Below are 24,812 nucleotides of genomic sequence, written 5' to 3'. Positions count from 1 at the left end.
TTCTTCTGCTGAAACAAGAAACCAACAAAACCCACATCAATCAGGTGGGTTCTCCACCATCACCCCATTGTAAAGTGCATTCTAACTATTTGCTGCTCCCACTGACAGAGCCCTGCGTGGTACCACAAGGTATAGGATTTGCCTGGCCCCTCTGTGCACTCTGGGATGGGACAAACCATGGCAGGAAGCCCTTCAAATCCATCTCTGAACCGCAGGCACAGCTTTATTTGCTGCTGTTTAAAAACCTTCAGGAATTTTGCAAACTCTTTGCTTGGGAAGAACAGCTCATTGACTGCCCGGGTTGTTGCCTACAACAAATAGCACGCGGCTCTCCCTGCTTGGAGCCCTGTGCGTGCTCCCATTTGTTTTACCTCCCTGTGACATTTCCTCAATACCAACTGCTGTTTGTTTGTATTCTCAAACAGTGTGAATCATCCCTTCTGCAAACGACAGCAGACGCAGGACTTTGCCCTCATTTACGTAGCATGGGTCTGGCAAACAGCGTGTGGTTGTATGGTGTCACTGTGGGTAAGGATGTGGCAGCAGAGGCCTTCCCCTCTTGGTCCTTCCTCAGCAACCAATTAACTTATTTAACTTATTTGCTATTATCCTCCCTAGAAGGAGGGATACATCACCATAAGACACACACCCTCAGGGTCTCAGTGTCACCTGCTGTCCCAACAGTTGGATGGACCCTGTTAGGCTGATAGAAACACAAGCACCACTGAAATACCCATCACATTTCTTGGCCTTTTATAGCAATATAATACTTCATATGGGACCAGGAAACATACTCTCAAATATCTTGTCCCAACTTACCTGTACACCTACATAACCTGTTAATGAGATGGGAGTGCCCTGTTACTACTTCATGAAATCCATCCCTCATCAGTGCCACAGCATAAGGATAACTCCCCTCCTCCCTCTCCCACCATGTTTTATTTTGCTCTGGAAAGAAGAGGTTCAGATAAAGCTCATTTAATAAGCACAAGGATTGCATTGTGATGTCTGTATATATATTTATATATTAAAAAAAATTTCTACCATTCATAAATACATCATACATAAAACATGTTCCCAAAATACATTCATGCGTTTTCCCCTTTTGAGAACCCTGCTTGTACCCCAAACATCTGTAAGTAGGGAAGGGCAAAGAGGGGAGAGAAACTCATGTCTGCAGGTGCCTCCAAAACCAGGCCAGGTTGTGAAGAAGCCTTTGGTGAATGTCTGGGTGATGCTGAGGTCAATTCCTGCATCTGTGTGTTCAAGCCTGACCCTCTGGGACAGCAGGGCTCTCCTGCATTCTGTACTCATCGTGCCCTTCATCATCATGCTGCACCAGCTGACAACGTTTAAGCAGCCAAAGGAAAAAAATGCAGCACCTGGCACAGAGCAGTGCCAGCAATGCAGCTCAGTAACATATGTCCTGTTCAACAGAAGATTCAGTGCAGCACCTCCAGGGCTACCCACAGCCCTCCCCATCCTCCATAGTTGTACCTGTACCTTGAGGTTGTTCAAATGCAGGGAGATGGAGCCTCTGACCTGATGGGGGCTGCTGGGGAAGCCAGGGAAACTCCTGGTGGATGCTGAAATTCCCCCCTCTTTACCTCTGGTCAGTATTGCAGGTGTACACCCACAGGCCACTTTGGGAACCCTGCCCTTTCTGCCTGAAGCACCACACTGGGTACAGGTCAGCATCCCCTTTCCACAAAGCAGTCTGTCATTACGGTGAGCTCCCCCTTAATTTAGCAGTCAAGAGAAAAATAAATCCATTCTGACTTTTTGCATGTACCCATAACCAACATCGTACAGGGCAACCGAAGAGAAGCACCACACAGATCCATATCTCACATCCTCCTGCATCCAACAAACAGCAAGATACACGATCAAGTTTTGCACAGTCCATTACAAAAGGCATCACCCCTCAGCAACACCACCAAAAAAATGATGCATCACCACAGCGTAAACCCTGCAGGAAATGAGGCAGCAAAGTACAGTACTGAGCAGCTCCCAGGGATCTCTGCCTGTACTGATGGATCTGTTGGACAAACCTCATCCCAAACCTATCTCCCATTGCACAGGAATACCAGCTTGCATAACTAGATGCTCTGCTTCTAAACAAGGTTGGAGGATGCCAGCACGAACTGATGTCAATCTGTTTTGCAGGAAGACAGTGCTTGGCTGGGCTGTCTGCTTTGCATCCAGGAGTTTAAGGGCCGGTTGTCTTTGCAATGCAGGTTGCAGGACAGCAGGTGTCTTTCCAGGCAAGGAAGTCTCGTGGGAAGTTTTGCTACAGTCGACTTTACAACTGAGATATTACGGACCGGATCCTCTAGTGACTTCAACCCCACTCACTCCATTGGAGTTACTGGTGTCTGTTTCCACTCATGGAGATCATGGTCCTTGCTTGTCACAGACAGAGAATAAAGCTACGGTAGCCCTTTATTTAAATAGAATTAAATAACTGCATATTGCATCAGCACACAACTTGGAATGTGCTTCCGCTGTTAAGTAAAATAGCAAGCACATCAGTGATTAATTAAATTATTTATCTTGAAGTAAAAAAAGTGATAATATTACTAATAATTAAAAACTTTGGGGCTTCATAACGTCTTTTTGTCGTATTCTTGAGACTAAGAAAGTCACTGGCATGTGCACAGCTTCATATATCCTCCTCAGTTGGGAGCGAAGGTTTGGTTTCCTGGAGGTCCCCATTGGCATTTTCTGATGTGTCTGAGCTGCCAGGGGCTGATTCTGTCGGTGGTGGTTTGTACAGCACACAGGCGATGGTGAAGAAGGTTGTTCCAAGCACCTGCAGCCACCAAGATCACAGAATCATAGAATGACAGAAACATGGAATCATTAAGGTTAGAAAAGACCACTTTGATCATCAGACCAACCATCAGCCCATCACCACCACATCCACTAAGCCATGTCCCTCAGTGCAACATCTGCTTTATCTGGAACATCTACAGGGATGGTGGCACTGTCACCTCCCTTGGCAGCTGTGCCAATGCTTGACTGCTCCTTCTGAGATGAAATCTTTCCTAATACCCTGTTACTCCCTGTTCTCTCTCCCAAAACAGATGCCCAGCCCTCACTGGCTTTAAACCAGCAAAGCAGTGTGTTAATGTGCAAAGGATTTCAAAAGCCACTTTGTCACAATAGCTGCTAAACACTGCTCTCTACATCAAGTGCCTACTTGGGAGCAGTTGAAACGATGGCTTTCAGCTAGTAAATAGGAATCACACAGCAATGCTCTCGTATTTTCTAGCAGCTATCAGGAAATGGTTATTTACAGTATGCCCACAATTTCATCACCCATTCACTAACACTGCACTTATATATTTTATTCCATTTTTTAGCAAAAATCATTCAGTAACTGTTTGGAGGAGATTTCTCTTATAGTGCAACAGAAGCTGTAAGCCTGGAATGTAATGGGACTTTAAAGGAACAACAGTACCTGGAGCACCATTATCTGCTGAGAAGCAAGAGAAGTTTTTACCTTCCCTATCTCTTGTCTTGAGGTCTAATTCAGCTTTGGAAAGGAGCGGATGGGCATAGCACAGCTCTGTAAGACTCTCCCCCAGTATGAGTGGCTGCCTCCTAAATACATTCTTGATCAGAGAGTGAAACACCAACCTCACCTTGTAGACCAGCCCTGTGACCAGGGTGTAGCGGCTCATGGCTGAGTTCTGGTACACATAGCAGGAGCCTTGCTCACCACACTGGTCCTGCCAGAGCAGGCAGGATTTGTCGATCATTGACCCAAATGCAATGGGGCCAGGGATACCTCCTGTGGGAAGACAGAACCAACATCGTCCATTCAAGACCTCATGTCTTATTCCCTCCACCTCCAATACAACCTCTGTTGAACATGTAACAGTGTGGGGCACGCTCTTCAAAGCCAACACACCCCACAGAAGCACTGTGCTGCTCTGTACTGTACCTAGAGTTCGGACCACGATCCACTGGATCCCAAGTGCAAACGACTTTTGCCTGTCGGAGACACACCTGGGGAAGAAGAGGGTAGTTCAGCAGCTCTGCCAGGCTGCATGGCACCAACTCTCCCTGCACCCAGCACCCATGCCCTGCACAACGAGGTCTGTCCCACGGCAGCATATCCCTCATGCCACTGCAAACGTGTGACCAATGTCAGAAAAAAGAGCTGCAAGTGCTAAAATTTGCTTTCCCAGCTAGGCAATGGTGGGAATCAGCCCTTCCCTTTCCAATCCAGTAGTTCCCATCACGCTTTCCCTGGAGCTTGTGCCAATGGGTAAAATGGAGGTGGGATAACTGAGGCTTCTTGCAGAGGATCCTGGGCTTACCGTAGTGTTGCAGTCAAGGCAGGAATGCTGCTCAGGAAGGTGAAGAGGATCACCACAAACATGAAGAAGAGCAGCAGGGTCCTTTTTGCACAAGGGGAAGTGCATTTCCCTGCTTCTGCCTCACCAGGACCAAGCAGGAGAGTTTTCTCAATGCAGCTACACTCACCATAGACCTGGGAAAGAAAGACTGGTGAGTGGATTGCTGGGGAGAGTATGGTGATAGTCAGGACTGGGTTTTAATAAGAAATGAATTTAGAGAGGGCAGAAAGCAGCTGGTTTTGCTCCTGGTGTGGACCGAAAAAGAAATCAGGCTGCGTTCTTGATGCATCTACTTCAAAACAGATTATTAAATAACAGAAATCAACTTTGCCAGGCAGCACTTCAACATTCAATGTCATTATTACCTATCTGGAGCCTTTGTCTATGTCTATAAGATGTGTGCTGAAAGAATGTGGAGGTACATCATGCACACTGAACAAGCAAAATAAGCCCCATAAACACTGGCACAGGAAGCAGGTGCTCACCAAGCTCTCCTCCTTCTTCCCTCAATGACATCCCATAAATCTCTGTGCAGTTTGACCCAGCGTGGAGAAAAATCAAAGTTGGACACATTGAGGGAAGTGAAGCAGGGCAACCTCCAGGAACCTTTTATCTTCCTTCTAGGTGGTTCCTGAGCGCATCCTCCATCTTCTCTGCGCTGTCTCTGCCTTTTACATTGACTTGCAACAAAGCCCAAACCTGAGTATGCTTTTGCAGAGCCAGCCAAAACGTTCCAAAGATAATGTGCTGCTGCCTTGTCAATACACAGTGCTGTGGGACATACCTTCTTGCCATTCCGGAGGTTTTCAGACACTTTTCTGCACCCAGCATGACAGGGAGAATAATACATAACATCATCACTTCCACAAACAGGGCTGTAGGTCTCCTGCAGGCAGCCGCACTCTGCATTGCACACTGCTGTCAGGTTCAGTTGGCTGCCGGGCAAAGTGCTAAAGGAAACATGGGAACAGTCAATGGGGAGACCCAGAATGGTTCTCCAGAAGTAAAAAGGGTAAAGAACGAGGAGGAGAAGAGGGGAAGGTAGGAGAAGGTAGCAAAAGAGCTCTGGAGAACATAACACCAGGCCTGGGAAGGATTTCATCTCACCTACTTATAACCATGAAACAGGAACTGTGCCCTGTAGCTGCAAAGGATGCTTTAGTGACCAGATCAAAAGGAGATATCTGCTTTTGAACAGGAGATCCCACTTTTAGTCTATACCAGTAACTCACATTATTTGTACAGAGGGATATCTTGCGAAGTCAAGTAGGGAGACTGAGATATTGCTGCTTGCTGAGCCTCTTGCTGACTTACACTCCCAGTTAAATGCAAAAGTTTGGATATATGTACTCTGGGAATATAGTTCTCACCCTCAATATCTGCCTCTAAGACTGACTGGACATTATCTTCCATCTCCAACCCTAAGCAAAGACCCACATCATGATGACCAACATCAACACCATGAGTTTGGCAGTATAATCCAACTAGGGCCACACAGTACAAGACATGGTTATTACCTTCCGTTGTACATCTGGGTTACTCCTGCCATTGGCATGTTAGGGCAATGAATGAAAAAGATGAAAATAGCTAGCAGACTTGACACCGTGCAAAGTAAACACAATTTGATGATTCCTGAGCAGCGGAGTTTAAATTTATTCACAAGGAATCCTCCCAGGAATGTGCCTCCACCTCCAGCCGGCACAACCAGATAGCCTGAAAAAGGGAGACAAAACAGCATAAACGGGTTTAGAAATATCACTGAAGAGTTTCTCATTTATCATACATGCAGTGTGTCTGCGTGAGAATAACCCTTTGGCTGCTGTGTTGCTTTTTGGTGGGAGATAAGAAAAGTTTGCTACAATAAGTGGACCTCCATAGTTCCTAGGGTAATGTGGCTTGAACCTAATAATGCAGCTTCTTTTCCCTCTACATATTAAAAGAGACAGTTAAAGAAGCACATCATGAATACTGATGCATGTTGGAACCCATGGAACTCAGATCAAACTTCCTTGGTCTTGAATGAAAGAGTTAATTGAAGATCTTCCCATTTTCTGATTAAGTGTTCTTGTCAGAGGCGACTGTTAACATTGCCTGCTTATGTCCAAGAATGAATTGAATACAATTGTTTCACCCTTTTCTAGGTAGTGAGAGATGGCTACAGAAGTGATGCATTTCTTACTGATGTCAGTAGATAGAGCTCTGAAAACACACTTGGTACAGACATGCTGATAGGAAATGATCCTCACTGCTTAATAGTGGAAAATGATTATCCTTCTGTAAATGAATGGCAAAGTGTGTTTGTCTCATCCTTCATAACAATAGAAAAGGCAGCAAAACCAGGTTTCCTTACCAAAAAGAGTAGCAGCTTCAGAGGCACTTAAACTAAACTGAGACTCCAAAAACTTGGGTCCAAACGTGGACATCCCAGCAATGAGAGTGGCTTCTGTCGCTCCCGCTAAGCAGAGGAAGATGAAGGTGGGATTCTTCAGGAGCAGCAATACTGATCTGGGAAGGACAAATATACTGGAATTGAACTGCTGTGGCACATTTTGATTTCAGATGTGTTCCCTCCACATGTAAGACAGGGCAGCATCACAACACACTGCATCCCTTGGAAAGAAGAATCCCAATAGGAGCTTTTAAAAGAGCAGTGACCTTCTCCACTTCAACTTACTGAATTCTACCAGCCACAGAAGGATGCTCAGCTACCCTCACTTCTCCCCTTTCAACTGCATGGTGAGGATCAAGTTTGCCCTTGAACTCTGCTTATTATAAAACACCTTTTGTGTGGGAACAAAGTTGTGTTATATACCTATGTATATGTGTTTCTCAAGTGCACACATGTCCTCATGAGAATAACAATCACTTACAAATATGGGTTATTTATTGCAGCTCGTGGGAAATACCAAGCAAGTCTTTCTGTATAGAAGAAGTGCCTCTAAAACACCTTATATCTCATGGGAGAACAGAAAGCAATCTTTCTTCCACAATCTAAGCATAGTTTTAGGTGAAGATTAACATCTAAGAAGAAACAATACATTTTATTTTTGACCTACTGGGATTTAGTAGAGAGCCACAGATATTCAAGAAAAATTGCCATCTGTCATTTATATGCAGAAAGATGATCCAGCAATAATTCCACCTCTGAGACTCAGAAACACCCTCAGGCACATGGAATGGTCTCAATTATTTCCCACTATCTCGGATATTGGACTAAGAGCGCTGCTTTGGAGGGAGCATTTTGTAACAAGCTTGAAATTCTGCCACATAACTTGCCCCAAGTTTAGCCCAGACCATGACAGCCAATTGCCTTGTTTTGGGGTATGGCACAGCCTCATCATACTGCAGCAACAGCAACTGGGACCCAGGGAGATGCTCACTGAATTGAAAGGCACTGTCAATTAACTGCTTGGGAAGAAATGTGAAATGGCAGAACCAACAAGTGTGTGCGGTACTCAGCATTGGATAATGCTAGGAATTTAGGGATTTACCTGGTTTAACTCAAATGAAGTGGACAATTCCACCATGTCAATAGAACAAAGAGGCTGAAAGACATAAGACACATTCTTACACCTTGATTTCAGAGGGTTCTATAATAACCATTGTCTAGCCACTGGGATTATCTTAGTTTACTGAACTATTTAACAGGACCGATCTTTTCAACTGTGCTTCTTTCAGAAGAAAAAAAGCCTAATCTCTTAGCTAGAAAACACTCCTTGTTGGCCTTATGACTGCTGTAGAAAACACACAATGCCTTCACCATTTACAGTTCAAGAGAAAAGAAGAGAGTGGTTCCCTGGAAAAAAGCATTACTTTGTGCCTGTTAGACAAAGGTTGCAGGTAGGAAAATTAAGAGGAACAACTTTCAGCATGATGAATGACCTGAGTCATTTCTTGTTTGCAGACAGAAGACGTATTTGTGAGGAAATAATGCACCTAAAACCTCAACAAAATCAACACATCTTTTCATTGTTAGCAGCAGGATTTTAGTCACACCCAGAAACCACATAATTTTCAAGAAGTCTTGGCTGCCCTCAATGTTTGCAGCCAAAGTGATTTAAGGGAGTTCAGCACTACCAGAAGTACCCTGCCATGTATAAAAGCCTCATCCCACAAATCTTTACTCATACAAACAAATGTGGGCACCCTTTCCTCTTGTAATGGTCCTGTTAAGTGAACATGGAACGCATCAGAAGAGCAGTGCATGCCCAGGACAGAAAACTGCCAGACTGTAACACTGCACAGCCCCGTGCTAGCAGTCAATAGTGATAGACGAGTATTTGTGCAGTCTTACAGCATGTGAACAGGGATTTTTCCAGCACACAGCAATGTCACCTACTGTCACCACCACCACCAAGGGGATTGAGGGGAACATTTATGTCCCAGAGGAATGAAAAACATCCTCTCCTTTCCAAACTGATGCTTCAGTAAGGCCATGGCACATGCCAAAGCCACGTAGCCCAAGGGAGACAAGTGAAATACTACTGGCTGTAGCTTTCTGCCCTGAAGACGGGAAAATCAGTGAGTGATCTTCAAGCTCTGCCCTACTTGTTAGTAAGGAGCAAGTCTTCTATTCTGCCTTGGTGTGGCCCTCTGTGTCTTCTCTTTGAATTCCCCTGTGCTGACATCAGGGGATGTTCCACATGAGCAAACATATGGAAGCAGAAGGAAGGTGATCTTTTATCATGCCTTTTCAGCCCAAAACCAAATCAGAGGGCAGACGCTTAAATCTGTCTGGGCTTTGTTCTTGTACACTTCTGCTTTTAGGGAGCACTGTGGATATGGCATTGCATCAAGCTCTCTAAGAAAAGACCTGATGGTGTGGAATAGTAGTCTATTTTATCTATGTTTCTTTTTATCTTTGTGAGACTCTTACTGTCCGTACTGTGAGGAAATATGTAGCAGCCTATCTGTCACCTAAACAAAAGCAACAGTGTCCTTTGGCCTTGCTGTGTGCGCAGGGCCACACGTACCCAAAAGCTGCAGGCAGATGCAGTCTCCTCTTTAATGGAAGTTTCCAGAACAGTAAGCCTTTAAGGCACTTCCCTTTTATTAATCAAAACCAGGGAACACAAATGTCTGCTGGGTTTTTGCATTCAAAAGAGAAGAGATATCTGAGGTTTAAAAACAAGAGAAAGAAGCAGGTTAAGAGCTGGACTGATCTGAATGGTGTGAGATGGGCCAAGTTGCCTTCAGTGCTCATTCTTAGGGCATGAGGCGTGAATGGTCCCAGGACATCTCTAATCACTGTTAGGACAGTCCTCACTGGGAATAGTAGGAGCTTTGTTCAAGGTAAGCAAGCAAAACATAAAACCCTGAATTCATCCCTCCCTGCTGCCCAGTCTGTGTTGGTTTCAGTCATAACCTTACCATCATTTAAATGCAGGTTTTGAATTTAATTTCCGTGTGGAGAATAAGTCATGACCTTGGAAAATGGCACCAAGTCAAGTATGCCATTTAATAACAGCACTGAAATCTATTCCATGTAATATTCTTCATGAAACTGCCTTAACCCCTGGTAAACTTCCCATGAGGTCCCCAGGATTTTTAACTACCTTTCACTATGTGAGTACCTGTGTTACTCAACATGGATGGAGCGCTGCTGACAGCTCCTGCACTGAGCGCTTGTTTCAGCCCTCCTCTGCCTGTACAAAGTTCTAGCAGTATCATGGGCTCTGGCAACATGTCAGCCATCACATGCAGATGCAAACTCCTCCCTAAGAACAGTCCTGGGAGAAGTGCAAAAATGAAAAGCCCCTTTATTGATGGCAAACTCGCCATCTGAAATGAAGCGATGCCCAGATCTCTCTGCAACACCCACAGCTTCACTCTCAGTTGAAGCCAAGCCAAGTAAACAAAGAAACATCTCTATTCAAATAAAACTCAAAACAGCAACAAAAGAAGATCATAAATGATTTCAAAGATCCAAGACTTAGTTTAATTTTGGCTTCTTACTTGTTTTTACCCAACATTCCAGGATTCCTTTAAACCATTTCCTACCAAACCTGTGTAAGTGTGCTTGCCCACACAACATGCCCTGGGATTTCACGTTACTGTATCACTGCTTTGCGGGAGAGCTAAGAAGTATTAACACATAAATAAACACAGAGGCAAAACAAACAAACAAAGAAGCCTGAAANATTTCACGTTACTGTATCACTGCTTTGCGGGAGAGCTAAGAAGTATTAACACATAAATAAACACAGAGGCAAAACAAACAAACAAAGAAGCCTGAGACAGTGAAGGAGGTGTCTGTCTCTACCAAAATGTGCCAGCTCTCTGCACATCACCCTCTGGGGCAGCTTTCTCACCGAGGTAGGTCTTTAACTGTTTTCCCAAAGTCTGGATCTGATGCTTTTTTGTGGCTCCCATCCTTCAGCTGATGAGCCTCCGACACCCTCATAACAATATACCTCTGGGACCCTGCAAACGAGAGGCAAATGGGAACAAGGAGTAGGTGAGACATGAGATGTGGTGTTACCAAAGGGGTGAATCTGCAGCAGGAAGACAAGCAGCTGGTGAAATTAATGTATTAATTAGAATCTGAACACAAAAAGCTCATCCTCTATGTCCACCCCTGTCTCTCCGGCTACAGGAGGGTGCAGGCACAGACCCACCCCACCAGCTGCCTACCTGGGAGGCGCTGGGGGTAGCCCAGGATGGGGATGGAGATGAGGAGTGAGGCAGCTCCAGCACCCAGAAAGCCGATCCACCATGCCCCCACCCATAGTGTGTTCTCTGGGGAGATGTCGGTCCTGCAAGAGACAAACCCAAAAGGACACAAGGGAGAGAGGCGGCGATTTGAAACAGAGAGGGAAAGCTGGGCACTGCCCTCACTAAGGCTGGCGGAGGCTGGGGGAATGATGGGGACATCCCTAAAGGAAACTGACTCTCCTGGAGAGTTCTGCCATGTCCACCATCTGTCCTGCCTGACACATGCACAGCACTTAGTGAGCCTGAGAAATTACATCATTTATTTCTCTTTTCATCTCTCACTTGCATATTTCACCTCACCCCATTTCATTTCTGCTTTGGGGTTTGCAGTGAGCCTTGTTCTATCCAAGAGCCATCCTTTCAGCAAGACAGCTGGTGGAAATAACCCATCCCTTCCCCAAAAACCCATTCAACCATTGTAGCCCATTCGTCTGCCACAGGGGCTATAGGCTAAGAGGTGATAAAATAAATTAGAAACCATAAACAGCAAAGAGACACCAGGCACTGTGGCCAGATAGCCAGGAGGAAAAGCTGCACTGCTGGCAGCCTGGCCTGATGGGGGAACTCATTCAAAAAATTCACCTGCTGCTCTCAGCCTTGTTACAGCAGGCAGTGCAGCATAAGGAAGGATTTAGGCTGACAGGTTCATGAGCAATTCTCTTCCAGTGACAGCATTAATGCAAGCAACCACTACAGCCTCAGCCCCCCCACAGAAATGCTGCTGAACACAGCGGGCATTTTCCCCACAGCCACTGTGTTACTTTTCTGGATATTTTTTTACCCCAAAGGAAACATACAGCATAAAGGAAAAGGAACAAGATTATTTTTTAGCCACTTACTCTCTGCCAATTTCAGTATAAATATTTAGAAACATTCCTCCTACCAGATAACCCGCTGCAGGCCCAAGGATTGCAGCAGTGTAGAAAACAGCTGAAAGGAAAAACAATCAGTGTTAGAGAACCTGCAGAACTACAGTGGATGAGCAGCTGATGGGGAGTGCTGGCACCCTCAACATAACCAGCAGTGCTGAGGAATGAACAGCCTGGAGAAGAGGTCTGTGGAGACCTCATAGCAACTTTACAGTATTTAAAGAGAGGCAATAAGAAAGAACAGACCCTTTCGTTGGGTCTGTTGTGGAACAGATTGCCCAGAGAGGTGGTAGCTGCTCTGTCCCTGGAGACATTTAGGCTGGAGCAGGCTCTGAGCACCCTGCTGTAGATGTCCCTGGTCACTGCAGAAGGGTCGGCTCAATTGGCCTTTGAAGGTCCCTTCCATCTCAAATGATTCTACTAATCTATGGATGGAGCATCCTTTCTCAGAGAAGCTGCCCTGTATGTTGCACCAGCAGCATCTAAACAAACATTCCTCCCGTGCTCTGGCACTGAAAGGACAATGCCTTGCATGGACATGATTGATGGCCAGAGAAAGGCAGTGCCATGCACATGGGAGAGACTGTCCCCAGCCAATGGCTGTGCCAGGAACACCGGCACCTCCTGTTCTGCAGGACTGCAGGAGTGAAAATGCCCAGCTGCACTTGCAGTGCCTGCCTGCCAATAACTATAAGGGGGAAAAAGTAATGAAAACCTCCCAAACAGCTGCTTCTCTCTACTTATCATCATGTCTGTCATCAGGAACAAAAGACTTGGAGCACCTCTTGTGAAAGCTCCTGGGGCTGCCAAGGCAGATGGAGCAGACCTCCCCCCCAGCCCCTTTGGCAGCCACTCACCAATGTACACAGGGGAGTAGTTAGTCTTGACGTTTTCATCTAAATAGGTGACGCCAAGCGTATAGAGCGGCGTGGCTCCCATCCCGTGCAGGAACTGCCCCAGCATGAAGACGAACCTGTAGCTGGAGAGGCTGGAGGCAGCCACAGCGCAGGGCAGGCTCTGGTTGGCAGCGCAGATGCCCACCTCAGCTGAGGAGCGCACCTCATAGCGACCCGTGGTGAAGTGGGGCAAAGCGAAGAGCAGGGAGCCCAAGCCCATCACCAGCACACCCCAGCCCAGCCACCGTGGCTTGTGGCCATTCCCCCCAAAATAGCTGACGAAGGTGAGGCAGAGGCAGGCAGCGATGTCGTAGGAGCTGGCAATCAGCCCACTCTGGTAGCTGCGCAGGTCAAAGCGGCGCTCGATGGAGGTGATGACCGTGTTGATGAAGCCGTTCACCGTCATGCCTTGCAGGAAGGAAGCAACGCAGAGGAAGAACAAAACGCCCTTGGAAGTGTTGAAGAGCTGCAAGCAACCGGGGGTGAATCCTCCCCAGCCACATGCCAGCTCCTCCTGCTCGGCTGAGATGTATTTAATGCCTTTGGCCTCACAGAGGGGCAGTTCGCAGGACTCGGCACCGCTGGGAGTGCCATTGCTCAGTGGAGTCCCACTTGCCGAATCGAAGGCTGAGCTGTCCTCACCCACAGGGGATGGACTGGGGAAGACGAGTGGCTGGGAGAAGTGGAAGCCATTCTCTCCCGTTAAGTGATGGGACTTTGCCATGAACAGTACAGCAGAGCGGGTCCAGTGTTGGTGACTGCAGCTGGGGCTGCTCTGCAGGGTGGTCAGCGTGCGCCTACTGCCGGGCTGCGAGTTTTGGCACACACATTAGATGGTGAAGGGCTGAGCCAGGACCATTGCAATCTGTGAATAGAGAAGATTTATAGATACTTTTACTACTACTAAAATCTAGAATGGTTTTTCCTTTCGCAGAATGCTTTTTCTCATTAATTACCAGTGTTTCACTGTGCAGTTTGGCTGCATGCATGCCTTCCACCACAGTGTGCTACTACCTCAGGGACTGGAGTTCCATTAATGGTACAGAAAAGAAAATTCTACTTGTAGAATCATACAATCATGAAGGCTAGAAAAGACCTCCAGACCACCAAGTCCAATTCCAACCCATCACCCCAATAACATTTCCCTCAGCACCACATCTCCATGGCTCCTGAATGCCTCCAGAGACAGTGATCCCCCCACCTCCCTGGGCAGCTTGTGTCAGTGCATCACTGCTCTCTGGAGAATAAATGATTCCTAATATTCAACCTGAACCTCTCCTGGAACAACTTACGGCCAACACCTCTTATTCTAAAAGATGAGCATTAAAAAGCTAAAGACCATCTCCCTGCCTGCTGAAGCCCTTCATCACTTCTCCCCAAAGTTGATCCCAGTTTGATGCAGCCTCTTTCCCTTCCCTTTTACCATGAAGAGTAATTTGTGTAAAGCTGCAAGTTTCCCACTGCTAAAAGTCCTTTGGTTTCTCTTTCACACTATGCTAATAACAGTTTATAATTATCCTGAGAAGTTTCCACAGTTGGATTGATTTTATCCCAGGCCCTGAGATCTGTTTACAGCTATTCAGTAAAATCCTTTCTATAACTAATTAGACTACGTGCTGCTGCAGAGCAAGCTGGAGGGCACAGGCAGCTGATGTTAACCTGATTACCAGTGGAGGCTGCCTTCTTTCAAACATTCCCTGTGCTGTCCTTGCATCCCAGCACCTCAACACTGCAGAAGAACAGAATTTTTTTTACAAAAAGAGTGTTTTTAGTTCAATGCTTTGGCTGAACCATAAATGATGTAAATGAGAAACTTCTCCTTTGAGTGCAAATCTTAAATACTGGACAAGGACTGCTTTATTACAGAATATTTTCAAAGCGTTCAGTATTTCCCAACATTTGCTGCCAATATTTCTTCAAGAGCCTCCTATAGAAAACGTTCCTCTTCAGATTGAGTTCAAAGGGAATGGGAGAAAAGAGGAGGTTGTTGTCCCAATAAAATGAGCCATGCTCAGATTACTGTAACCTGGGAATGTTGAAGGAATATTCCTTTAGTAGAACTGTCTGACCTCTACAATTGGTTCTTAAAGGCACCAGGTAAAAGGGCAGGTAGGCTTGAAGAATTTGATGCTTAGAAGATTATCACAGTTGTGCTTTCACCCCAGAAGGCCAGAGGATGCACCCCATATAAATGCATGTCAGTAGTGCTACAACAGCACCGGTTTAGCAGATGAGATGCACCCATCAGTGCATGAGGCCTTTTGTTTGCAAATAACTGCAATCTTCACAGTCCATTCTGGTGACCAGAGGGCACCAGCTACATTGGGGTCCAGGTTTCTGGGAAACTAGGCAGGATAAGTGTCATAGCCAAAGGGCCACTGCCACACCCAGAGCATAGAAACCTGCAGGGACAGACTCTTGTGATGTGTTGGCATAAAAGGATAATAGTTTGGATGTAAGATCATAATTTTTCACTTTTTCATCCCTCTGATGTCCCTATGACTCTTGCGGCTCTAAATCTATCTTTCTCATCTTTGCAATATTGCAAACAATAAATAAGAGTGCTTTAGCACTCTAACTTTATTAAACTCAGCAGAGATGACTGACTGGCTGTTGGAACAGGCATTAAAGAGCAGAATGGGTCATGTACCAAAGTCAAAATCAACAGTCTACAGCTGCATGCTTCCCCACATTGCACACAGTTGCCATTACATTTGACTGCATCATGAAGAAGGCTGCTTAGCTGGGAACTGATTTTGCTAGCACCATTTTCAGCAGGTAAATAAGCCCATTTCATGCTGCTAACATGCACGATGGAGAGCCAAGAGCTCCCAACGGGGCACCCAGGGGGAAGCACTCATACTACATCTATCAGCAGCAGGATGCCTCCATCAGTACATACTTCACAAGCCAGGAAAAGATTAGAGAACAGCATTAAAGTTTTCCCATCTTTAAAGTAGAAGGAGGAGGAATCTGGCCACCAGCTCCAAGTGACCTCAGAATCCTCCCTTCCGACTTTTGTTACTCTTGATCCTATTGAGTTATCAGTAAACACGGGATGAAGTATTTTCATTGTATCTCTCCCAGGAGCAGCAGATGCCTCCCTCATGCCCAGAAGCCTCACATTCTGCCTCAGTCCCTGTCCTGGCCCATTACACTACACCAGCGCAGATGGGTTGCACCCAGTGCTCCAGGCAGGCAGCCCAATGCTGCACGCTGTGCCCACCACGCTGCCTGCTATCTCACCAAGTGTTTATAAACTGGAACTGACACATTCACTGGGAAGATTATCTTCCATGGGAGCCATGTGCTACTTTAGGACAAAACATAATCCTTAGGGGAAAAAAAAAATGCACACACACCATAAAACTTTACTTATGTACTTCCTAATAATTGTTATTCATCCACTTATTGCTTCTCGTTCATCTCTGTTTTTAATGACTCAGCTGCTGAGATCTTTTTTGCTCTGAACCAGTCCCAATAGTATTATGTCAATAGATGTCCTCATTTTGCTGCAAGATTTTAACTCGTTATTGTTATTATTTTTGAAGACATACAGCTGATTCCAGGCTGCCAACAATACTAAATCAGCACTACAGTGGTAGCAAGGCAATGAAAGCATGATCTGTATCTTATAATAAAATTCATAAAGATTAACCTCTGCATCCTGCACATGTACTAATGTTTCAGGAATGAGAAACACACCCAAAGAGCTCACGGATACCTAACGCTGTGCTCCCCACCGGTTACACTATTACAGGTGCAGTCCTGCTAGGGTCTGAAGCACAGAACCCAGCAGCAGAAGCTGGCTCTAAATTATCATCGGAACAAGGACACATTTATAATTAAATAACGTCCATCTAGCAAAGCTTAGCACTCACAAAATCCTTTGTATGTTTTCCAAGCGCCCTTCCACATGCTGGCAAATTAATGCAATAATATGCAAGAAATCAGGAAGGTGGCTTGGATAATTTTCATTTAGCTGCTTGAAAATGCTTTGAAGATAAATCTAGCCAGATTTTCTGAGCTTACTTATTTGTTCCAGCTTATCTGTACAAACGCAATTGGCTGCAGCTGCCTCAGCCCATCTTCAAAAACTTGCCATGCCAATACACAGAGCAGATTTAAACAGGCAACAATATTCTGCTGCAGCAAAGATTAGCCAGACAAAAGGTTCCTTTATGCTATAATGCCTAACTCCTTTTCCCTAATGGCATTCTTGCTTTAATGTCTTTTTTCCTTCCCCTAAGTTTGATCAATGATGAGAAAGTTTCCACGCTAGCACCGCGGATGCAGCCCCAGTATTTTCCCATGATCTAGATCTATGTACATTATTTTCCAGCATTTAGATTCCTAAAGACATCTAAGGAAGCTCAATATTCAGTACAATGTTTCTGCATGAACCACGAGTCAGCTTTTCTCCATGACTGTCACTTAGTTCCTATACATATCCCTTCTTGCTTCCAAGAAACAATTAAGGCAAATCCTGGATGAGATGACCAAACTGAATGAGCCAAATTATCCATTCTTTGCAACAGTAGCAAAGCCTCTGCACGGTTTTCTACATGCTTCTCTGCTGTATTGCTGCTGGAGCAGGCTTTCCATTGAGATACCACCATCTGGCTTTTTTTCACCTGAACCATCAATTCATGCACTACATCAAGCTGCCCTCCTCCTGCAGAGAATCAGGAATCTGTTTTGGCTTTATTGTAACACAGCAACTGCAGAAACGCAGTTGTTCTTGCAGCTATAACTACCCATACCCAGCTCAGTCCACTGCCCCCTTTTACCACTGTCGCCCAGGCAAAAAAGTCCACCCAAAGAAATCTAGAGAAACATGTACATTTCCAGTATGCTGGAGTATGGGAAGAAAACTACATAAAATCCCAGGCATTCCGAATTCCTGCACAGAAGGTCTGCCACGGGACAAAGCCTCTACACCACTTTTATATAATGTGGGCACTGGGGTAGGATGTCAACATCCAGATTAACTCATGTTTTGCTTCTTCTTGAGAAAAGACTGCTTTCCAGCAGCTCTTTCCTACAGCAGGTGGGCTTTCTACGGCCAACCATGCACCATGACCCATTTGCTCTACCAATAGAGCACAGGTTGCAGGACATCTGCTGCTCACAGCCTTCTAAGACATATTCTCCAGCTCTATGCCATGTTGCTGGGCTGGTTTCCTACCCAATTCCTGTCCTAACCCAGATAATACAGGGATGAAGAGATCACTTTAGAAGAGATAAACACATTGCAGGGGGAAAAAAAGCACCACAACACATAAAAACAAAACCCACAAGGTGCATCCCCCAGCATTTGCCATCCACAGAGAGCACATGAGTCCCTGAGACAGGCTGAGAGTAGGGTGGAGAGACAGAGCCAATACAGGAACGATTCAGCTGAGGGAAGAGTATTTCCCACACAAGCTCACCTTTTTTTTTTCCAGATCAGCAAGTAATAGCTTCCTCCAGAGCACAAGCTCAGTGGTGCACACCGCTTAGCCTGGATCTTGTTTAACGTTCAATGATGCTCTCTAATCCTCTGAGGTATTAGTCTTGAGATTCCTGCCAAGCACAGGAACAGCACAGCACTCCCAGACAGCACTTAAATGAACTTGCTGCTTGAAATGGGCCATTTGGCACTCTACCATAGAACTCCAGCTGTTTCTTTTTTTTCTTTTCATTAAGCTCAGATGAGCACCCAGGAAGGCACTATAGCATGCAAAACATACAGTTAAATAACCCTGATTTCTCTGTCTCCAATGACTCCCTGACACATTATTCCATGTTGAGTGGGATTTCTCTCTCAATTACTTGCTTAAAAGTTAAGTACCTACTTGGAGGTGGACATTCCTATTGTCTCTCCTGCCCAATGTAAAAAGATCATCAGGTCCAGCTCGTTCATGGCTCTCTAGCCATGTCTCCACCATCACTATTTTTTGTGTTTCTAAATCACCCATCAGTGCAGATATGATCTGGAGCAGGAATGAGCAAATAATCATATTTCTGTTGGATTAGCCAAGTGTATTATTTTGAATAGACTCTGGTCTCCCGTTAGCTACAACAACAGAAACCGTATTTGATCTAGCACAAAGCCAGATGGTGCAAAATAACCCCTTGGGCATAAAGCTGATGTGACACAAGGGTGTTCAGACCAGACCAGTGCTCAGGGTCACGTAACTGTAGGACTTCTGATTCAGCATGTGCTTCCTTGAAGCCTCCTGGCACCAAGTACTCACTATCTGCCCCTCCAACGATGAGCTAAACAAAGCTGTCATATTTCATTCACTTAAAATAAACACCACATCGGATTGGGGTTAGTTTGCATTTGATCACGCAACACGTCATGGTTTGGAAAACACGTTTTAATTGTGCAATCAAGAGGAAATGATGATCCCTGTCAAAGGAATCCTCCTTCTCTGACTCGAAATCTCAAACCGGTACTGTAACCACAAACTACAACTTAGTGATTAGATTTGGACAGGAACACAGACCTGAAGAGAATGGGTCAGAGATTGAAGGTAGCATGCAAGCAGTGTGCAGGACTGCTGATCATTGCAAATGGGGACAGGCAGAAGCTATGTGGTGAATATTACGGCCTGAGAATTGTAGGAGGCTTTGAGAAGCCAGTCTGAAGTCATCGCTTCCTTAGAAACCTCCAATATGTTCAGCACTGAGTCCTCACCAATGTCTTTGCTGCAATTCTCTATCATGGCTGCAGCCGTGACAACGCAGAAGGCACAGAATGTCTTAGGGGTGGCAAAAAAGCACAACAAGGTGCACATGGGCAGTTGTGTTATGGCCTGATGCTTCCACGTGGCTGAGCACAAGGAATAAGAATCACTGCTGACCAGAGGACATGAGATCACATTGGGAGATGCTGGTGGAAAAATGCTTGAAGCCATCAGCACAGATCAGCACCAGCACAGTGATATGGTGAGGTGGGCCCATAGGATGGTGTGTGCACAGGTGTGCACGTGCTCTGCCAGCACAAACACTGCTGGCATTGCAAAGCTCCTGTAGGATGGCACTCCTCTCCTCTCACAAGGCTCAATCAGGCCAGCAATTCATTCCCACTGCCAGGGAACAAATTGTTGCCAAATGGTATTTCTTCCTGAGATAAAGGAATAAACAGGCATATAATGTTCCCATTGTCAACCCAAAACATCTGCTGGAATTCAGAGGGGTTTGCTGTCCCTGCGTGCCCACACGGCCTCTGCTTTGTACCCTCTGTGCTCTCACGGATGAGAAGCGCAGCCTCAGAGAGCAGCTGTGAGGGGACAGATTTACTCACAGATCTGCAAACTGCCTCCAAGGGATTCCTGCTTCCATGCAGCAGCACGGTGTGGTTCTTGTTTCTGACTTGGGAGCTTTTTGGTTTGCCTTGCTGAGGACCTGCCTGCCTCCCACAGCCCCTGCAGAGTCCTGTGAGGCATGAACACAGCCTGGTTACTTACTTTGCACTCATTTAAATTCAGTTTCTTCAGCATCTTTAAGTAGTCCCTTCAAGGTTTTCCACCAAATAAGAGGAACACACACAAGGGGCTCATGAGCTCTGTGAGGCAACTGTAAAAAAGCCCCACATCTGGCCTGAAGGGTCAGAATCCTCGTCAGCGCTGAGTCCACTCCAGCAATACAAAGCTTAAAGCTTCTTTGAAAGAAGTGACAGGCAGTCCCTTTCTGGGGGAATTCTTATGCTAACATGAAGCACTGTGGCATCTGCCTTGGCCTTCATTATACCAAAGCAGAGCAGGAGCACGTCAGTCCCACAAGGAGCCAGACTCTGTCATCTATATGTATTCTTTTCTATCTCTTAGAACCGTTTAGAAAATTAACCCCTATCTCGGTGTACCTGAAGCACTTTAGTTCACAAATGTGAAAGCATATCTATAAAAAAGCCAAAAAGTATTTTATTTTTTTTTTGGCTTATTTTCAGGCAGAGCACTGCAAAGTCAAAGTATCTTTTGGGAAAAAAAGAAGTGTTTGGCTTTACTTTCTCCACATTAAAAAGACTCCCAAGCTCCTTTATAACACCTAGCAGTGGTTAAGCAAACCTTGTCAGCATTTCATTTTCATGTTGGAAGAGCTAAGCCAAGATCTGAGAATTCAAGTGGTTGAAGACTATTGACATCATGCAGCAATATATTACATGTATAAAAAGATGAGGAATTAAATTTAGTTTTAGTGTAAATACACAAAGAATCACAGTGAGTCAGAAGGGATCTTTAAAGGTCATCTTGTCCAGCTCCCCAGCTCCACCACAATGGGAGATCAGCCTAACATCTTTGTTGCATCACGAATTTCTACCTTGCTGAACATCCAACAGGGATAAGAAGAATAAAGCAGACATTTCCCACCACTGACATACTCCCATTGCTGGTAAACCTGGACTGGAATGGTGTTATTTTTGGTACCAGCAATATGGTAGTTGCCCAGATTTAGCAGTACTGCTGCCTGAAGAGAGTCTTACAGTTAGAATAACATCATTCTGCCAGTATTAAATACTGCACTCACATATCTCAAGTTCTTGTCAGTACAAACAAAAGGCCTGATGTAACAGCTGCTGGTTAGTGGCCCTCTCTGAGCACTCATTGACAATCACTCATCTCAACTTCTAGAGTGGGATGGGCAGTTCTGCCTGGGGTTCATCAAACAGAAGAGCACTACGTTGGAGTACTATCCATGGAAAGTGTTTACAAACCCTCTTTGCTCTTGGATCGCCCAATTTAGCATCACTGGGATACTGCTCAAGGCCAAGATGGCACGAAACTAATTAAGTCATGGGGTGGTCTAGCACTAAATCCTCTCTGAAAAGGGTGAGAAGCAGCTCCAGTAGCAGCTCTTAGGGCAGCTGGGGGAGCTGCAGACATGCTGTTCTTGTGTGTCAAGCATGGGGCAGAAAGAGATGTGGTCAGAGCTGCTGTTGTCCCAGTACTGCTCATCAGTAAGGAGATCAGCCCAGAAGTGGGCCCAGATAACGTGGTTTTTGAGTCCTGGGAAAGCAGAACTTGTTTCATATCAGGCACTAAAGTAAAGACTGGAATATCAATGCACTTCAGAGCATTACCCACCCTGCATGTGGGTAACAGCCCCTGCAACCTATTCTAACACCAGCATCCTGTTATCAAGAACCCAAAGGGGAAAGGGAGCGTTCCCCTTGAAACCATGCCCAGCACCTCACTATCCTGAAAGGCCAGCACCAGGCTATCAGCTCTGCTAAGTGCTCCCATGCATCTTACAAAGCATTTCCACTGCTCATCGTCTGCATTAATGGGACTGTGCAAGACTTAAAAGTCCCAGGGCCTGAGTAATCAATGCATGAACAGCAGCTCAGAGAACAGAACTACGAAGCCCACAAACCCAAATGGCAAAACAGAGTGTTTGACACCTTCACCCATGGGTTGTGAGCAAGCTCTCAGGGAAAGGCAGGTAGCAGGGCTTGGTGCACAGTAAAGTAAAAGGGAGCAGAACAAGGGCTCAGCAGGGAAAGAGCAGAATGATCCAGCACAAAGCAGAGTCATGAGTCACACTTTAGGCTGCTGCAGGGTTTTAAGACCCAAACCAGGAGCAGGACCACAGCATGCTTCAGGCACACAAAAGAGACTAAGGCAACCTCTAGGGGGTTGCAATTGGAAATTGGGAGGGGGAGAGCAGCTGGATGCTGATCTTCCTAAAATAGGGGTTATTCCTTTTGTTGATGGCTGATCCTATCTTCCTCCTTGTCTGTGAATCTCTAATCCCTGTAAAGATTTCTAGTAAGCACTTGCTCAGGCAGCTCCTAGTTCCCAGAGCCAGGAATAACTGGCTCCAAACGCTGTTTCCAGTGTCCTCTGCCATCCCAGGGCAGGATCTCCACGGGGATAACCCAGGGCTGGATCTATGTAGTGCAGTCCTGCACGGCTCCTGGCACACCTGGGCACACCAACACCGTGCCATGCCAAGCATGGGGCAGGTGTTTGCAGTCAGCCCCAGTGTAGAGGGCTGCGAGCAGCGCTTCACATCACATCATTTGCGGTAGCCTGCAGGCTGGACTTCTTTGCATTAAAACAGCTTCACTTTTTTCTTCTTCTTTTCATTATTAGACTAAACCCCTCCCCCACTCACCCTGTTTCATCCTCTTTCTCACGTTTACAACGGCTCAAGGCATATGTCTCTAAAGATCTCCTTTGTGTTAATCCGCCATCAAATGTGATTTCAATGTGTGCTTTTACAACCAAGCAACTCCCTATAGGAGCCCAGAACTAGGTGGGGAGAAATGGAGGTGCCAGACTGGGATAACTGCATGTTTGAAGTGTGTTGCTTGGTAAAATCAAGCAGCCTATAGAATGCTTATAAAAGGAACGTGCAACAAACTCATGTGATGAATGTCCACAAGAGTCTTCTGAGCACTCAGAGCTGAAAAGCACGTTTTTATTACAACAACACTCCAGATTCATATCAACTGAGCAAATAGGTTAGCAAAAGTAATACAGGTCAAACAATGAGAGCGCTCCAATTTCAGCCCAGCGTGCTGCCTGTACCTTCCTTCTCTAACTTAGTTACAATTCCCTTGAAATAAGGATGCCCGTATTATTTGCATCCCTTTCACTTGCTGTAAGCATCTCTGTGCCGTGCCTCCTCGCCAGCTCTTCCTACTTCCCACTCCTTCTCTGCACCTTTCTAATTTCCCGTAGAAATACGGTAACGGGAGGGGTGGGGGAAGGGGAGAAAAAGAAGAAACGATTCAGTCCTGACGAATTTCAATTACATGGTGGTAAAAAACACCGTTCTAAAAGCACCGCGCTGAAAGACCAAATGGAAAGTCTCGACACGCGTGTGTCTATTCCGGTGATTTCTTTTTTTTTCCTTTGAATCGAGACACGCGTTTCCGCACACGATGACCACACAACAGCCGCACGGCACCATCCGCTCCCCGAACCCCGGGAGAAGAACCCCATCCCCGCTCCCCCATCCCCAACCCCGCTCTCCCATCCCCATCCCCGTTCCCCATCCCCATCGCGGGGGCTTTTCTCACGCTGCGGCTCCTCCCGTCCCCATCCCCGTCGCCCTGGGGCTCCCCGAGCGGTGCAGAGCTGTGGGGAAGGGGATCTCATAGGGGATCCAGCCGCCCCCAAAGCCCACACTGTCCCCGGTTCTCCGGTGCACCCAAAAGCCACCGGTATCACGGAGCAGCCAGCAGCCCGCGGTACCCACCCCGTGCTCGTCCATCCTTTCTACATCCCTCCATCCCTCCCATATCCCTCCCATATCCCTCCCATATCCTTCCCGCATCCATCCCGCATCCATCCTGCATCCATCCCGCATCCATATCCCCCCGGCCGGTACCTGCCACCGCTGCCGCCGCTGCCCTCCCGTCGCCGCCCCGCGCTCCGCTGCCCGCATCGAAGGGGAGGGCATTGAGTCCTGATGGATGTCAGCTTCTTCCAATCGAAGGCGAAACGCGGAGACGATCCGGCCAATGGTGGGAGGGGACGAGGAGGGCAAAGTGAAAGTGGGAGAGAGGGTCGGGGGGAGAGGGATGGTTAGGGCCAATGGGGGGGAGAGGGAGAAGGAGAAGAGGAGAGGTGTGATGGAAAGAGGGAGCAAAAGAGAGTGCAGATAAAAAGGGGATGGAAAAGGAAGGGAAAGGGTGGAGGAGAGACTCTGGCTATGGAGAGGGCAGGTGTGACAGAGAGCAGGTGCTTCATAGGAAAAACGAATTATTGTCCTGTTACTGGAGGGCACTGCAGCCTTCCTGCCTCCAGGGTGTGCAGGGGGAGCTGTGGGTATGGCCAGGGGAAGCCGTGGTGCCAGGGGATGCATCTGCAGTGTCAGAGCAGAGCAGGACTCTAACACTGTCCTATTGCTGCTGTAACAAACGTGCCTCATGTAAAAGGAGAAAAAGAAGTGGAATAGGAACCTATAGATGAGTATTGTTTCGGGACACAAACACAGCTATTGCGGCATTATCTTTATTGCTGCAGTAT

The 24,812-nt window shown here is 46.3% G+C and overlaps 1 protein-coding gene across 2 annotated transcripts; it reads right to left on the bottom strand.

Moving 5' to 3' along the window:
• Positions 1–999: 999 nt before the first annotated feature.
• Positions 1,000–24,247, bottom strand: SLCO4A1 (solute carrier organic anion transporter family member 4A1). Of its 2 annotated transcripts, none has more exons than XM_015881673.2 (12): positions 24,172–24,247; positions 12,808–13,711; positions 11,921–12,011; positions 11,001–11,122; positions 10,679–10,790; positions 6,718–6,872; positions 5,885–6,080; positions 5,152–5,317; positions 4,329–4,501; positions 3,950–4,014; positions 3,648–3,796; positions 1,000–2,812 (listed from the first exon to the last, which is right to left on the bottom strand). In XM_015881673.2, the coding sequence occupies exons 2-12, from the start codon at positions 13,568–13,570 to the stop codon at positions 2,663–2,665; spliced, it is 2,142 nt and encodes a 713-aa protein (XP_015737159.1). In that variant the 5' UTR covers positions 13,571–13,711; positions 24,172–24,247; the 3' UTR covers positions 1,000–2,662. The 2 variants fall into 2 exon arrangements, with proteins under 2 accessions (XP_015737159.1, XP_015737161.1); XM_015881675.2 differs by lacking the exon at positions 24,172–24,247 and adding an exon at positions 18,279–20,430.
• Between the last annotated feature and the right edge of the window lie 565 nt (positions 24,248–24,812).

The sequence above is a fragment of the Coturnix japonica genome, chromosome 20 (genome assembly GCF_001577835.2).
Source record: "Coturnix japonica isolate 7356 chromosome 20, Coturnix japonica 2.1, whole genome shotgun sequence".
NCBI lineage: Eukaryota > Metazoa > Chordata > Aves > Galliformes > Phasianidae > Coturnix > Coturnix japonica.
This window is presented reverse-complemented; position numbering and strand designations above follow the sequence as displayed.

Bases quoted from the DNA above. Each gene is read 5' to 3' on its own strand.
- SLCO4A1 (XM_015881673.2), bottom strand. From the start codon at position 13,570: ATGGCAAAGTCCCATCACTTAACGGGAGAGAATGGCTTCCACTTCTCC. The intron at 6,873-10,678 runs GTGAGAAAGCTG...TGTCCTTCCCAG, and splicing joins ACAGTTAAAGACCTACCTCG to ATCAGTATTGCTGCTCCTGA. The intron at 4,502-5,151 runs GTATGTCCCACA...TTTCTTTCCCAG, and splicing joins ACCTCCGGAATGGCAAGAAG to GTCTATGGTGAGTGTAGCTG.